General features: G+C 45.7%; 1 protein-coding gene across 1 annotated transcript in view; it reads left to right on the forward strand.

Annotated features, from left to right (window-relative positions):
- Positions 1–4220: 4220 nt before the first annotated feature.
- LOC139281246 (uncharacterized protein C7orf50 homolog) overlaps positions 4221–17495 on the forward strand; it is a 435290-nt gene continuing 422015 nt past the window's right edge. Inside the window, exon 1 of the mRNA XM_070901304.1 lies at positions 4221–4491. Coding sequence (XP_070757405.1) covers positions 4375–4491 — 117 coding nt within the window. The 5' untranslated portion in view covers positions 4221–4374. The remainder of the gene's footprint in view (positions 4492–17495) is intronic.

The following is a 17495-nucleotide window of genomic DNA, read 5'->3' on the forward strand; positions in this document are numbered from 1 at the left end:
CGACTACCATTTTGTTTCCAGCTGACCTAAGCGTCACCTTTCCCCAAATAGCCCTTTCTTTTTCCTAAACACTTTCCTCTGCAAATTTTTTTCCGTCTCCCAAATTAACTCATTTAAAAAAAAAAAGGTGGTGATGGATCAACCTTTGCGATTGTTTTAATATTTTGATTAAAGTGTGTTTGTGGTGGCTGAGGCATTCTGGGAGTTGTAGTTCCCCGCTCCCACGTTAGCCCGGGGGCCAACGGCGGCGCGAACTACAGCTCCCAGAGCGCACCGGCGGGGCCGCAGCGTCACTGGGACTTTCCCCGCCCCCATTGACAGATGTGCGCATGCTTACTCGGTGCTGGGTTTCTCCAGTCAGGGTTGTTCACTGCACTGATTTCTCTGCTGCTAGGATCTGAATGCAGCATCAGGTTTTTTTTAAAAATGCAATACAATTTGGGATGCAAAAGTTTTCACGCAGTAACCTGCAAAATGAAATGCAGCCCTAGAATGCTGCACTACTAAATAAGTATGTTGAACAAAGAAAGGAAGACTTGCATTTTTCATCATCATCATAGGCAGTCCCTCGAAATCGAGGAAGACTTGCTTCCACTCTAAAAGTGAGTTCTCAGGTAACTGAACAGTCCAATGCGGGAATTACAGTCTCTGTTACGGGTGGGACAGACAGTGGCTGAAGGAAATGGTGGGTGGGGAGCCTGGCTTGCCACACGTTCCTTCCGCTGCCTGCGCTTGGTTTCTGCATGCTCTCGGCGACGAGACTCGAGGTGCTCAGCACCCTCCCGGATGCTCTTTCACCACTTTGGGCGGTCTTGGGCCAGGGATTCCCAGGTATCGGTGGGGATGTTACATTTTATCAAAGAGGCTTTGAAGGTGTCCTTGAAGTGTTTCCTCTGCCCACCTGGAGCTTGCTTGCCGTGTAGGAGTTCCGAGTAGAGCGCTTATTTTGGGAGTCTCGTGTCGGGCATGCGGACCACGTGGCCCGCCCAACGGAACTGGTCGGCTGTGGTCAGTACTTCGATGTTGGCCTGAGCGAGAACACTGACGTTAGTGTGTCTATCGTCCCAGTGGATTTGCAGGATCTTGCGGAGGCAGCGCTGGTGGTACTTCTCCAGTGCTTTGAGGTATCTGCTCTAGAATGCTGCACTGCTAAATAAGTATGTTGAACAAAGACTTGCATTTATATAGCGCCTTTCACGACCACCAACATCCCAAAGCGCTTTACATCCAATGAAGTACTTTTTGAAGTGTAATGTAGGAAACACAGCAGCCAATTTGCACACAGCAAGCTCCCACAAACAGCAATGTGATAATGACCAAATAATTTGTTCTTGTGAATGGAATCCTTGCTCGTTATCCACATGCTTGCCCGCTGGGTAGTGGTCAACTGAAGTAAACCCTGAACGATTTCTTTGCTCTCTAGCTTAGCCAAGATCATCAGCTGAGAGCCACACATTCAGCATAGTATCAGGGATAGAACCATGGTTCCGTATCAGCCGTGGCCCAGTTGGTAGAAATCTGACCTGTGAATCAGAAGGTTGTGGGTTCAAGTCTCATTCTAGAGACATGAGCACAAAATCTAGGCTGAAATTCTAGTGCAGTACTGAGGGAGTGCTGCACTGTCGGAGGTGCCGTCTTTTGGATGAGACATTAAATCGAATCACTGTCTGTGCTCTAAGGTGAACATAAAAGATCCAATGGCAATTTTTTGAAGAGCAGGGGATTTCTCCCTCAATGAACATCATAAAAATAAATTATTTGCTCATTATCACATTGCTGATTGTGGCTGTGCGCAAAATTGGCTGCAGCGTTTCCTATATTACAACAGTGACTACACTTCAAAAGTACTTAATTGGTTGTAAAGCAAATTTAAGGAGCGAAATAAGGAGCTGAAGGAGGTGGAATGGCAGAAAAGTTTAGGGAGGAAATTCCACAGTTAGGCTCTAGACAGCTGAAAACACTGTTGCCAATGATGGGGCAATGGATGCACAAGCGGACAGAATCGGGGGAGAGGAGAGTTCTGGGGTATTGTAACGCTGGAGGAGGGTACAGAGAAACGGAGGGACGAGGCAATGAAGAGATTTAAACAGTCGGGTGAGGACTTTCAATTGGCGATTTTGGGGGATTGAGAGGCAATGTAGGTCAGTGGGACTAGATGCGGAATGTGATACAAGCAACGGTTGTGGATGAGCTGAAGCTTATAGAGGATGGGAGGCTCACCAGGACGGCATTAAAATAGTTGAGCATGGAAGTGACAAAAGCACAGTGGCAGATGGGCGGACCCTAGGTAGTCTTTATATTGGGAGAATATATGGGGCCGAATAGGTGGGCGAGGTTGCATACAGTCTGATTCAACCTGAGACAGTAGTTAGGGAGGGGGGAATGGAATTGGTAGCGTGGGTATGGAATTTGTTGCGGAGGCTGAAAACAATCCAGCAATCAGCAACAATCCTTTCCAAGCCTCCAGGCTGACAAAATTCAAACAACAACAACAACAACTTGTATTTATAGAGCGCCTTTAACATAGTGAAACGTCCCAAGGCACTTCACAGGAGTATTATGAGATAAAATTTGACACCGAGCCGCATAAGTAGAAATTAGCGCAGGTTACCAAAAGCTTGGTCAAAGAAGTATGTTTTCAGGAGCGCCTTGAAAGAGGAAAGGGAGGTAGAGAGGCGGAGAGTTTTCGGCAGGGAGTTCCAGAGCTTGGGGCCTGGGTAACAGAAGGCACGGCCACCAATGGTTGAGTGATTATAATCAGGGATGCTCATGCGCAAGAGGGCAGAATTAGAGGAGTGCAGACATCTCCGGGGGAGAGGTGGGGAGTTGTGGGGCTGGAGGAGATTACAGAGATAGGGAGGGGCGAGACCATGGAGGGATTTGAAAATAAGGATGAGAATTTTGAAATTGAGGCATTGCTTAATCGGAAGCCATTGAAGATCAGTGAGCACAGGGATGATGGGCGAGCAGGACTTGGTGCGAGTTAGGACACGGGCAGCCGAGTTTTGGATCACCTCTAGTTTACGTACAGTAACAATAACAAGACAAACATAGGGCCAGGAAAAGGCCATTCAGCCCCTCAAGCCTATTGCACCATTCAGTCAGATCATGGCTGATCTGTACCTCAACTTCACACCCATCTTTGATCCATATCCCCTATAGGTGGAAATAGAACTGAATTGCCTGGGCTAGCTGTCCAGACCTGGAAATGGCCCCAGGGATTCCTTTGATTTGGAGGCTGAGCATTTGTTAAACAAATGTTTGTTCAAACTGGATAGTTTTAGCACCTGTCTTGCAATATGCAAGATCTATCCTCACCCCCTCCCCCCACTCCAAAAAAAATTTAAACTTAAGTTACTAAACAGACAAGAACCAGTTGGATTGAGATCACCATCATCATCATAGGCAGTCCCTCGAAATTGAGGAAGACTTGCTTCCACTCAGTGAGTTCTCAGGTGACTGTACAGTCCAATACGGGAATTACAGTCTCTGTCACAGATGGGACAGGCAGTGGTTGAAGGAAAGGGTGGGTGGGGAATCTGGTTTGCCGCAACCTCCTTCTGCTGCCTGCGCTTGTATTCTGCATGCTGTTGCCGACTAGACTCGAGGTGCTCAGCACCCTCCTGGATGCTCTTCCTCCATTTAGGGCGGTCTTTGGCCAGGGACTCACAGGTGTCGGTGGGGATGTTGCACTTTATCAGGGAGGCTTTGAGGGTGTCCTTGAAACATTTCCTCTGCCCACCTGTGGCTCGGTTGCCGTGTAGGAGTTCCGAGTAGAGCGCTTGCTTTGGGAGTCTTGTGTCGGGCATGCGGAGCTGGTCGAGTGTGGTCAGTGCTTCGATGCTGGGGATGTTGGCCTGATCGAGAACACTGACGTTGGTGCGTCCGTCCTCCCAGGGGATTTGCAGGATCTCGCGGAGCTGTCGTCGGTGGCATTTCTCCAGCGACTTGAGATGTCTGCTGTACATGGTCCACGTCTCTGAGCCATACAGGAGGGCGGGTATCACGACAGCCCTGTAAACCATGAGCTTGGGTGCCTGGAGAGCACCAGTGTTAATGTAACTCCTTGAGTTGATGGCCGCGCACGCGCACGCGCACTTGGTCTGCGCCGCGCACTCCGGCCCAACGTGGGTGCCGCCGCGTGTGACAGGCAGGACCGCCGTCCAATAGAAACGCGAGAGGCGGCGAGCGGGCCAATCAGAGCCAGGAGAGTAGACGGGGCGAGCGCTGGGTTGGAGCGCACGTGGGTTGGGAGCGTGCTACAGTAGCAATTCCGAGCTGTCAGCTACTCTTGTAGCAAAAACTCAAGTTTTGACTTTGTGTTTTTTTAAGCAGTTTACACTTTCACTATATTTATTCCGCCCACCCCCTCCAATGGCTAAAGGGAAGAAAAGTAGGCCTGAGACGAAAGTCTCCACAAACGAGCAGCAGACACCCGCTGGGAAGCCGGATGCCCCCGAGCCGAAGAGAAAGAAAGGGAGCAGAGCACAGGTAAGTAGAGGCCAGCCAGAGCCACTGCTCTGCAAACTTGTGGGGGCTCTCCAGTCACCTAACATTAAATGTGCTTCCTTTTTTTTAATGACACTCAATGTTAAAAACTGTTAGGCAAGATTTATGCTGCACTTTTTTTTTGCGGGGGGGGGGGAATCTTTAAATGGATGTGAAATGTCCTCAAGGTGGATCACACATCACAGGGCTTTTGCATGTTCTCCAGTCCTCTGTTACACTACTTACACTTTTTGTGTTCATGCTCACCTGAAATTACTTTCCATTCGATAACAGAAATGACCGAAACAGTCCGAACTCGCACCAAGTCCCGCTCACCCATCACCCCTGTGCTCGCTGACCTACATTGGTTTTCGGTTAAGCAACGGCACGATTTCAAAATTCTCATGCCTGTTTACAAATCCCTCCATGGCCTCGCCCCTCTCTATCTCTGTAATTTCCCTCAGCCCCACAACCTCCCCCGCCCCCGAGATGTCTGCACTTCTCAAATTCTCCTCTTGAGCATGCCCTGATTATAATCACTCAAATCATTGGTGGTCGTGCCTTCAGCTGACTAGCCCTAAACTCTGGAACTCCCTGCCTAAACCTCTCCGCCTCTCTATCTCTCTTTCCTCCTTCAAGATGCTCTTTAAAACATATCTCTTTGACTAAGCTTTTGGTCATCTGCTGTAATTTCTTCTTATGTGGTTCAAATTTATTTTTTTGTCTTAAAGCACTTCACAGAAGTGTTTTAAGACATTTTACTATGTTATAGGTGTTATTTAAATGCAAGTTGTTGTATAAATGCAGTCTTAATTACAGAGTTTGACTTTCTGAAAAAACAACCATGATCACAAATGTGTTCTCTGGTTCGGCTTTTGTGATAAAATGATGGGCTTGTTTTAAATATAATGCTGTAAATATATTGTTGCACAAAATGAACTACCACTGTCAAATTTATAGCATTGTCATTGTTTATGTATATTGGATTACAGTGAAATTCCATTTCTTTCCTCGTGGAGGAGATATCTGATCCAGTATATAAAGCTTTTCTTCACTAATCCATTGTCAAATGTTACTGAAGAAAACTGATAACACTTTGGATGTTTATTGTTTTGGAACAGATGGAATAAAATTAAGTGATATACTATAATCTGATTTGCCGCAACTTCTGCAGACTCTTAATAACTTGCTACTTTAATAAATCTGATTTGTACTTTTTAGCCTGCGCTGTTTGGTTTGTCAGCATGGTGTTTTCCACCAATTCAGAGATTAGGAGCATATAATTCTCAACAGAAAAGGGATTCATCATTCACCCGGTTGCACATTGTCCCAGTTACTTTGTGGGTAAGGTCGAGTTTTGGTTTATAGGGAAGCGGAGGTTTCCCATGGAAACTGACTTGTGCTATGAGCCTGAGTAATGTTATTAAAGAGCTTGAAGTGCAATATCAGCATCTGTGGGATATGGTTCATGTATTTGTTGTCTGAAGAATGGTAGCAACGCACTCACATGTTACTGCTGTTCACTCAGGTGAGGGTTGGTTGGTTGAGGGGGGAATATTTTCAGACAGTGCCATGGATCTTTCACACAGCTGCACCACTGGGAAAGATCGATTTAACGTCTCATCTGAAAGACAGCATTTTTGTCAGTGCAACACTCCCTTACTACTGAAGTACCAGCCTAAATTATGTGCTTCAGTCTTCGAGGGAGGCTTGAATTCACACCATTCTGACTCTGGGATGTGATGGAGTATTGGGATCTATTTAATTCTCTGTAGTCGTTTCAGTAATCCAATGCATGTTCCAGGCAAGTGTGTAGATCTTACTGCATGTACACTAAGATCACCTCTCATACTCCTGAGCATTGTTCGGTGAATGACTGTCATTGCTGAGATCTGGGGAGGTGTACCCTTCCGCTCGGGCTGAGATTTTTCCCACTTGGCTCCAAATAACAATTTAATGGGTGGGGTGATTCTAGCTTACCAGAACTCTAATCTGGTAAAAGATGTAAGAACATAAGAAATAGGAGCAGGACTTGGTCATTTGGCGACTTGGTCATTTGGCCCCTTCAGCCTGCTCCACCATTCAATAAGATCATATCTGATCTTGGCCTCAACTCCACTTCTCTGCCTGCTCCCCATAACATTTGACTCCCTTGTCGTTCAAAAATCTGTCTATCTCCACCATAAATATATTCAGTGACCCAGCCTCCACAGCTCTCTGGGGGAGAGAATTCAAAAGATTCATGACCCCCTGAGAGAAGATATTCCTCCCCACTTCCATTTTAAATTGGAGACCCCTTATTCTGAAACTATGCCCCCTAGTTCAAGATTCCTCCATGAGGGGAAACATCCTCTCTGCATCTACAATAAGATCACCTCTCATTCTTCTAAACGCCAGAGTGTCTAGGTCCATTCTACACAATCGCTCATCATAGGACAGCTTATCTTCTAAACTCCAATGAGTATAGGCCCAACCTGCTCAACCTGTTTATAACGGGTTAAATTTCAATAGTATCCTTATGCACACACAGGGACCTCCCAAGCCTTGACTTTTGTCAACTTGTGCCCAAGTTCTCTGTGCTTGCTTAAGTGGACTAGCCCCCTATAGAGAGGAAGTGTGTGCTTCATATCTGGCATATGGCAACTCAATTTACGTGGACGTCTATCTAGTCTCAAGATTCTTAAGCATGTTGCTGGGTTTCCATGCATGTCAGACACTGCCTGGTTGATGCAAAAACTGAATGTCCTGTGTTACAATTCGCGCTACTTCCCAATACTCTTTATGTGTGCTCAGTGCAAAGGCAACTTCGATAATAAGCCTATGCTTCCCATGAATTGGAAGGTTGACCTTGTGTGTAAAATAATATAGGATAGTGTGCCACGGAGTGAACAATCTACCATTATACTGCCAGGATGTGTCCTCGTGTACAGCAGAACTCTCTGATAGACTGACAGATTGTGTAGCTCAGGCTAAAACTCCCAATTCGATTTTTATCGTGGGAGAGAAATATACGCAGAAGCATGCTGAACCAGCAAATTAAAATAATGGATACAATATTTTCGCCAAAGTTGCAGACTCTTCAATAACATGTTACTCAAGCTTAAAGAGCTAGCTTGCATGGGGAACCCATGTGTCCTATGAACCAACATATGTGCCAACTGTGGTTCAGTGGGTCGCACACTTGCCTCTGAGTCAGAACGTTGTGGGTTTAAGTCCCACTCCAGGGACATGAGTACACAAATCTAGGCTGACACTCCAGTGCAGTGCTGAGGGAGCGCTGCACTGTCGGAGGTGCCGTCTTTCAGATGAGATGTTAAACCGAGGTCCCGCTTGCCCTCTCGGGTGGACGGGAAAGATCCCATGGCACTATTTCGGAAAAGAGCAGGGGAATTATCCCCGGTGTCCTGGACCAATATTTATCCCTCAATCAACATAACACAAACAGATTATCTGGTCATTATCACATTGCTGTTTGTGGGAGCTTGCTGTGCGCAAATTGGCTGCCGCGTTTCCCACATTACAACAGTGATGACAGTTCAAAAGTACTTCGTTGGCTGTAAAGCGCTTTGAGACGTCCGGTGGTCATGAAAGGCGCTATATAAATGCAAGTCTTTCTTGCTTTATAAGCATATCGCTACTTGAATCCTAATTTCAGATGAAACGTACCATAGAGTCCCCTTTCACTGCAGTAGCATGGTTTCCAAGTGATCTTAAAGCTCTCGGGCTGTCATGCAGACAAAACTAACTGAGCAGTGTGCTCACGTCGCAGAACAATAACTTCTCATCCTGATTTTAGTGTTCTTTTGACTATCTTTTCTCTTATAATAACATTTCTCTTGCCAGAAGTTTCCAGCTGAAACCTATGAAATAACATAACTATTGCCCTCAAAGGATCTATAATTTAATGAGCTATAGTTCAAAAATCTTTGGGGCCTTCCAAGTTTTCACAGTTAGGAGAAGATTTCTGTTGCAATTTAAGGAGTGTGATGGAGTACTTTCCACTTGCCTGGATAAGTGAAGCTCCAACAACATTCAAGAAGCTTGACACCATCCAGGACAAAGCAGCCCACTTGATTGGCACCCCATCCATCACCTTAAACACTCACTCTCTCCACCACCGGCACACTGTGGCTGCAGTGTGTACCACCTACAAGATGCACTACAGCAATTCGCCAAGGCTTCTTCAGCAACACCTCCCAAACCCGCCACCTCTATCACCTAAAAGGACAAGGGCAGCAGTCGCATGGGAACACCACCACCTCCAAGTTTCCCTCCAAGTCACACACCATCCTGACTTGCAAAAAATCGCCATTTCTTCTTCATTACTGAGTCAAAATCCTGGAATTCCGCCCCTAACAGCTGGGAGTGCCTTCACCACATGGACTGCAACGGTTCAAGAAGGCGGCCTTGCCAGCGACGCCCACGAATAATAAGAAAAAAAGAAAGGCTCTCTATTCCATAACCTTTTACACAATAATCTGGTCCAAGTGTATTGGATTCAGGAAACTATAGTGAATGCAGTTCATTAACGATGCCTTTGCTCATGGTAAGCTCAAATGGCCCACACATGTTTCACCCAGAGGAAATAATCTTTGTCTGGAGGTGGTTGGGTGCAGAGCCTCAACCAATGACCAGTGTTGGAGCAGAGTCTGAGAGTTTTTTGAGGAGAAATTGCTTGGGGAGTAAGCAGGAGGTTGAGATTAGACCAGGTGGCTTGTGTGGAGGAAAACACGAGGTCAGCCTTGATGTGCTCAATAGCCCATGTTTTTGTGCAATCTATAACACTTGTCACACTCTACGACTAAAGGGATCAAAGGGTATGGAGAGAAAGCAGGAATGGGGCACTGAAGTTGCAAAAATGATCAGCCATGATCATATTGAATGGTGGTGCAGGCTTGAAGGACCGAATGGCCTGCTCCTGCACCTATTTTCTATGTTTGTGTGTTTCAAACTAACCAACAGGCACCATCGCTCAGATCTCCAAAGGCGACATGAGGAAAACTTTTTTACGCAGCAAGGATCTGGAATGTGCTGCCCCAGAGGGTGGTGGAGGCAGACTCAATCGCGGCTTTCAAAAGGGAATTGGATAAGGATCTGGAGGGAAAAAAATGCAGGGCTACGGGGAGAGGGTGGGGGAGTGGGACGAGCTGAAGTGCTCTTGTAGAGAGTCGGCACGGACTCGACGGGCCGAATGGCCTCCGTCTGTGCAGTGACCATTCTATGATTCTCGCTGGAAAGGTACATTTCATTACCCTGCTTTACAGTATGTTGCAATTTGTTCTGCAGCTTCTGATGGAAGGGAAGCTTCACACAGTGCAACACATGTAACCAGTATGGGTTGACTGCTGGGGTGAATAAAGAGGCAACTCCAATTGCACATTTACCACGGTCATGTCAACACTTTGCTTCTGGAGAAAAATCACTATCGGAGGCACATAAGCTCGTCCCTTTTCATAGCGCTCCCTCTGAATGTGGTACTTCACTATTACCGGGAATCCAACACACAGGATTTTCTCACAACCTCATTTTTACCCCTTCTCTGTTTCCGTTCTCGTATCACCCTTTAATTCTGATATAATTTCCTAGTGAATGCAATGAAGCAGTTCGTTTAGATATTGAAGCATTTCGAACACCAGCCAGCAGTAAATTCACCCTTGGATAAATAGAATACTAATTCAAGTATTGTGAGATTTCTAATTATTATTGTGTCAGCTGTGGCTCGGTGGATAGCACTCTCGCCTCTGAGTCAGAAGGTTGCGGGTTCAAGTAAGGATTTATAGAATAAAAAATCCTTACGCACAAGTGGGGAGTTAAAAAAAATGAACTGGATTTTGAAGCAAAATATTGAAAACAAGCTACAAAGACAAATCTGTTCAGTGCGCGGCAGCTCAATAACCCCCTTCCACGATCAAACATCACAAGACAAGTCACACAGTGCTTCCCAATTATCTAGAGACTTGAGTACACAAATCTAGCCTGACACTCCCAGTGCAGTGCTGAGGGAGAGCTGCACTATCGGAGGTGCCGTCTTTCGAATGCGACGTTAAACCGAGGCCCCGTCTGCTCTGTCGGGTTGACGTAAAAGATCTCGTGGCACTATATGGGACAAGAGCAGGGGAGTTATCCCCGGGGACTTGACCAATATTTAGCCCGCAATCAACATAACAAAAACAGATTATCTGGATATCATCACATTGCTGTTTGTGGGAGCTTGCTGTGCGCAAATTGGCTGCCACGTTTACTTCACTACTACAGTGACTACACTCCAAAAGGTACTTCATTGGCTGTAAAGTGCTTTGGGATGTCCGGTGGTCGTGAAAGATGCTATATAAATGTAAGTATTTCTTTACATATCGTCATGTAACTTGTGCACAACTGTATTAATTCTGAATATTAATGTCCTCTGGAGACTATCAATGGAATTGTGCATTATCTTATTTCACCTTATTTTTGAATGGTGTGAAATGTTTACATTGGAGACCGTGAACAGCATGCCCTGTTTGGGGGAGCCCCTAATCAGGACTGTGATTGGCTAAATTAGTGTTCTAAAACAGTTGGTGTACTCCCCTTGGAGAGCCACATTAGAATTTGAAAACGCCAGTCCTTTACATTAAGATTATTTGTCTGCTGCTGCAGAGCCTAGAGATCACTTTTGGCTGTACTGGAACTTGAGTTGTTAAATCACTTTTAATATATATATCTGTGTATCTCTGGTGCCCATTGCTGGTGATTTTTGATGTGAGATTTTTGAATGGTCAGTGGTGAGATAAAACACTTGATATTTTCGCAGCTTCAAGTTAATTGTTTGCGATTAATGTCCACAGAACACAAACTCGGGTACGTAAGCTGAACTGTTGTAGTAAAAGTGTGTGCAAAGGACGAGAAGGAAGAATGAGAGGGGATCTCATAGAAACATACAAAATTCTGACGGGATTGGACAGGTTAGATGCAGGAAGAATGTCCCCGATGTTGGGGAAGTCCAGAACCAGGGGTCACATTCTAAGTAGAAGGGGTAGGCCATTTAGGACCGTGATGAGGTGAAACTTCTTCACTCAGAGAATTGTGAATCTGTGGAATTCTCTACCACAGAATGTTGTTGAGGCCAGTTGGTTAGATATATTCAAAAGGGAGTTAGATGTGGCCCTTACAGCTAAAGGGATCAAGGGGTATGGAGAGAAAGCAGGAATGGGGTACTGAAGTTGCATGACCAGCCATGATCATATTGAATGGTGGTGCAGGCTCGAAGGGCCGAATGGCCTACTCCTGCACCTATTTTCTATGTTCCTATGATGGTACTGGGTTTTAAAAGTATTGGTCCTTGGTCTCCCTTGAGGTTAAATTGGGTAGAATGCGCAACTGTTCATGTTGTATCTGGTCTGTTGGAAGGAGAAGGCGTGGTGGGCTGGCTCAATGTCCTTTCCTCATTCCGTTCCGTAAGATTTGTTGTTGCGATTCTTCAGGCTGTCAGTAGATGGTGCCGAAAGAACAAGTTTCAGTAACGTTGATTTGCTTTGATTCAGCAAACCAGTTGAGCTCATGTAGATGAGTGTGCAGAACTATTTGCACACATATACTTTGTTAGCAAGTTAGTACGTGGATTAGTAATAAAGTTTTCAGGTTTTTTTTGGGGGGGTTGAGGGGGAGGAAACATACATGTTTTTTTTCTTTTTCTCCCACTGTATACAGTCCTTTCAGACGGGCAGGTGATGTGCTTTTAGACCCGCATGTCAATACTGCTCTCTAAACGGCCAGCAATAATTGACAGGAATAGAATTTTCTCATTGTGTGGCTGTGCACCCTCTGATGAAACTCAGTTTCATCCACAATGATTTTGATTGCTCGGTTTTCTCTGGTTAGCTGATGCTCGTTGGTAAATGTTCGGCAAGCGAGCCCCAGGTGGGCAGAGGAAACGTTTCAAGGGCACCCTCAAAGCCTCCTTGACAAAGTGCAACATCCCCACTGACACCTGGGAATCCCTGGCCAAAGACCGCCCCAAGTGGAGGAAATGCATCCGGGGGGGGCGCTGAGCACCTCGAGTCTCGTCGCCGAGAGCATGCCGAAAACAAGCGCAGGCAGCGGAAGGTGTGTGCGGCAAACAAGACTCCCCACCCACCCTTTCCCACAACGACTGTCTGTCCCACCTGCGACAGAGACTGTAATTCCCGTATTGGACTGTTCAGTCGCCTGAGAACTCACTTTTAGAGTGGAAGCAAGTCTTCCTCGATTTCAAGGAACTGCCTGTGATGATGATGATGGTAAATGTTGCCGCTTTTGTATTCATCAGATGGCCAGCAACGACAGATAAATAAGTATTCATTTAAACAATGGTAACCTTTTTGCTCTTTGGATGGGTGCAATATGAGGTCACAAAAAATGTGCATAATGTGCAATTCATGCAGGGGCCGAAATTGAGCCCCCCTGCCAGCGGGGTGCACCGACCCTTTTTGAAAGTTTTTCTGCGGCCAGTCCATGAGGCGATGATACGGGAGCGATTCACACCTTTGAATTGTTTTTTGGCTCGGGGCGGTGTTCCGATCGGCTGCGGGGCGGAAGTGTCCTCGCAGTGGCTCCGCCTCCCCGACCGGTCATCTGCATCGTGCTGACGTGTCACAACGACCCTCCCCTTCAGCTAAAGGGGAGGGCCGCTGCAAACTCTGCAGCCACTTCAGTGGCAAACGCTGGGCCACCAAGGGAGGGTTTCGGCCGGGCCAGTGGCCTGGCACCCAAGTGGGGGGTGCCGGGCTGCCTGTTGGTGGCCCGGCCGAAACCTGCTGAACCCACGGTCATAATTGTTGGCCCGACCTGGCAGTCGGCCGCCAAAAAAAAAAAACATGGAGTCGCCGGCAGCGTTGCCTCCCCTTTAAGGGCGGCCATGCCGCCAAGCCACAGAGCGTACCGACAGGAAAAACTGTCGGCGGCACCGGCCAGCGGCGGCACCGCTGCTGCGGGGCAGTTTTCAAAGGGGGCAATATGCCACAGGGCAATTTCTGGAAGGGGTTGCTGCCAGTCGGTAAGGGTTGGGCGTAACGGGAAAACGGAGGCAGCAGTCCCCTACACCGCTCCAACCCCGAAGAAGTACAATTCCTAAAATGGCGGCCCCTCCGCGGAGACTCGATGGCCAGTCCACAGTCGACCCGCAGGCCTGGCAGAAAGGGGCAATTTTGGCCCTGCAAGGTTTTTAAACTAAATTAGTTATTTGAATTAAATCATGAGTTTTGATAGAGTAAATATAGAGAAACTGTTTCCGGTGGCAGAAGGGTTAGTAACCAGAGGACACAGATTTAAGGTAATTGGCAAAGGAACCAGAGGGGAGATGAGGGGGAAAAAAAATGTATGCAGCGAGTTGTTGCGATGTGTAACGCACTGCCTGAAAGGCTGGTGGAGGCAGAGTCAATCAAGCTTTCAAAAGAGAATTAGATAATACTTGAAGGGGGAAATTTTGCAGTGCTCTGGGGAAAGAGTGGGACTAATTGGATCGCTCATTCAAAGAGCTGGCACAGTCACGATGGGCCGAATGGCTGCCTCCTGAGCTTTATGATTCTATCACTCTATGATCTTAATATAATTAATTGGGCAAACCTATCCACAATGGAAAATAAATACAAAATCCCAGTTATTATCTGAACTCTGGACAGAGTACCTTAAAATGTTTATCTTGGCTATCTCCCGACATTGTATTTTATATGTTGCTCGGATCCAGCGTGAAGGAGAGCAAAATAATGGTTGTGTGCAGTATTGGATGCCTCTTCAATCTGCAAAATCAAATGTTTCATCATTGGATGCTGAATTCAGTTTGAAAAATTTATTGGAAAATATCTACATTCATTCTATTTTATAAGCAGTTGTACGACGTGCTAAAAATAGTAAACACAGATGTACAGTACTTGCAAATGTCATCAATCAACCGGAACGGGCAGTTCACAATTTGAATATTTTCCAGTGCTGTTTACGAAACAACTTGCTGTGCAATATCAGATAAAGTTGCAGGAGTGGAAAAACACACCTTATCACAAACAACTGATCTGTTCAGAGTCTCCAGCTGTCTCTCTCGTCATGAAAAAGAAAGACAGACGCCTTTCACGACCACCGAACGTCCCAAAGCGCTTTACAGCCAACGAAGTGGCTTTTGGAGTCTAGTCACTGTTGTGATGTCGGAAACGCAGCAGCCAATTTTTTGCACAGCAAGCTCCCACAAACAGCAATCTGATAATGACCAGGTGAGTTGTTTTTGTTATGTTGATTTGAGAAATAAATATTGGCCAGGACACACAAACAATGACAGACAGGTAAAGACCATCTGGTCGAAGGAGCCTGTCCCATGAATGCATGTATAAATGTGTATATTATTGTATGTGTGTGTGTGTGTGTATACGCACGTATGTATAAAACACCAAAATCAGATGATGACTATTATGGAGACTGAGAGCGTTCGTAGGAGCAGCAGTAAGCCATCCAGCCGATCTGCCGATCTGTGAGCCACGGTCGGCCTTCTATCTTTTACTCCCAATTTGCTGCCAACAAAAACATTCTAGTCCTCATTTTCCCATCTCAATGTCGTCATTTCTGTCCTAAGGAATGGCAGATGAATTTTAGTGTAAGGTAAAATATATTCGATGGAGAAGTATGAAATATATACAAGATGAGTGTCTCTTGGGCCAGGCAGAGGAATTGGTGTGACTATTGATCGTTTACTGAAAGTATCCAGTCAGCGTAAAGTTGCTATTAAGCAGACTAATGAAGTATTGGGACACTCTGAAGATCACGTGACATTTAATGAAAACATGTCGGGATAAACGTATAAATCACTGGTGAGGCCAGGTTTAGAGCAGTTTTATCATTGGGTTTAGTCAGTACGGATGCTGTTAATTAATCTATTGTTCACACCATAAATAATGCTGTCACCACCACAAATGACTGACCTGCAGCCACTACTATTCCACGTTCTGTTATACAGCCCAAGGCACACTCTGCAGACACAACCCACATTTGAAAGGATGAAATCTGCAAATGTCCTGGTGTCGTGCGGTTAATCAAAGTAAAAATGCAGTGGAACATGATCGATAACCTGCTGGAACAATGGAAAACCACTAGAATAAGATTAATTATGTAGGTGGCAAGGCTGCTTATAGGTTCTGGAGTCTTGCACAGTTACCTTTTTCAGGGGGCATGAAGAAACGTTGCTGGAGATTATTTTGAGATAAATTGGCTGGAATCCATAATTGGCCTGGGCAGAAGATGATTCACGATGGCACGACCAAGTATAAAGCAAGTCGTGTCCAGCTAGACAAGGAAAGAGAGGCCAAAATAAATCGAGGATAGATCAGTCATTGAGTTAATCTGACACCTGATGTCCTATGTATGTGAAAACATTCCACATGGAATTCATACTCTACAGTTATGTGAGAGAATTCTTACTAGGCTTGACAGGGTAGATGCAGGCAGGATATTTCCTCTGGCTGAGGAGTCTAGGACCAGGGGTCACAGTCTCAGAATAAGGGGACACCATTTTAGGACTGAGATGAGGAGAAATTTCTTCACTCGGAAGGTGATGAATCTCTGGAATTCTCTACCCCAGAGGGCTGTGGAGGCTCAGTCATTGAGTATATTCAAGACAGAGATCGATAGATTTTTGAATATTAAGGGAATCCAGGGATATGGGGATAGTGCAGGCAAGAGTTGAGGTAGAAGATCAGCCATGATCTCATTGAATGACAGAGCAGGCTCGAGGGGCTAAATGGCCTACTCTTGCTCCTATTATGTTCTAACCCACAACGTGTATTAATTGGAGATGAATCATAGGCTGTCATCATCGGACAATGATGGACAAAACCACTGCCATCCATCATCATCAATATGCAAAAAGAATAAGCTTGATGGATGAAATGGCCTTGAATTCTACATTTTCTTTCTCACTTTTTTTTCTTTCCTCTTCCTTCCTTCCTAAGATGTTAGGTGTCAGCCTTGGCTCATTGGTAGCGCTCTTCCCTCTGAGTGGCTTTGCGCCGCACGCCAGAAAATTTGATCACATAATCAAGGCTGTGGTGCTGAGGGAGTGCTGCACTGTCGGAGTGTATAAGGGATGGTTTTCAAGACCAATATGTCGAGGAACCGACTAGAGAGCTGGCCATCCTAGACTGGGTCTTGTGTAATGAGAGAGGATTAATTAGCAATCTTGTTGTCTGAGGCCCCTTGGGGAAGAGTGACCATAATATGGTAGAATTCTTCTTTAAGATGGAGAGTGACAGAGTTAATTCAGAGACTAGAGTCCTGAACTTAAAGAAAGGTAACTTCGACGGTATGAGATGTGAATTGGCTAGGATAGACTGGTGAATGATACTTAAAGGGTTGACGGTGGATAGGCAATGGCAGACATTGAAAGATCACATGGATGAACTTCAACAATTGTACATCCCTGTCTGGCGTAAAAGTAAAACTGGGAAGGTGGCTCAACCGTGGCTTACAAGGGAAATTAAATCCAAGGAAGAGGCATATAAATTGGTCAAAAAAAGCAGCAAACCTGAGGACTGGGAGAAATTTAGAATTCAGCAGAGGAGGACAAAGGGTTTAATTAGGAGGGGGAAAATAGAGTATGAGAGGAAGCTTGCAGGGAACATAAAAACTGACTGCAAAAGCTTCGACAGATACGTGAAGAGAAAAAGATTAGTGAAGACAAATGTGGGTCCCTTACAGTCAGAATCAGGTGAATTTATAATAGGGAACAAAGAAATGGCAGACTAATTGAACAAATACTTTGGTTCTGTCTTCACTAAGGAAGACACAAATAACCTTCCGGAAATATTAGGTGACTGAGGGTCTAGCGAGAAGGAGGAACTGAGGGAAATCCTTATTAGTCAGCAAATTGTGTTAGGAAAATTGATGGGATTGAAGGCCGATAGTCTGCATCCCAGAGTTCTTAAGGAAGTGGCCCTAGAAATAGTGGATGCATTGGTGATCATTTTCCAACAGTCTCTCGACTCTGGATCAGTTCCTATAGACTGGAGGGCAGC

Source organism: Pristiophorus japonicus, chromosome 15, assembly GCF_044704955.1.
Source record: "Pristiophorus japonicus isolate sPriJap1 chromosome 15, sPriJap1.hap1, whole genome shotgun sequence".
NCBI classification, from domain to species: domain Eukaryota; kingdom Metazoa; phylum Chordata; class Chondrichthyes; family Pristiophoridae; genus Pristiophorus; species Pristiophorus japonicus.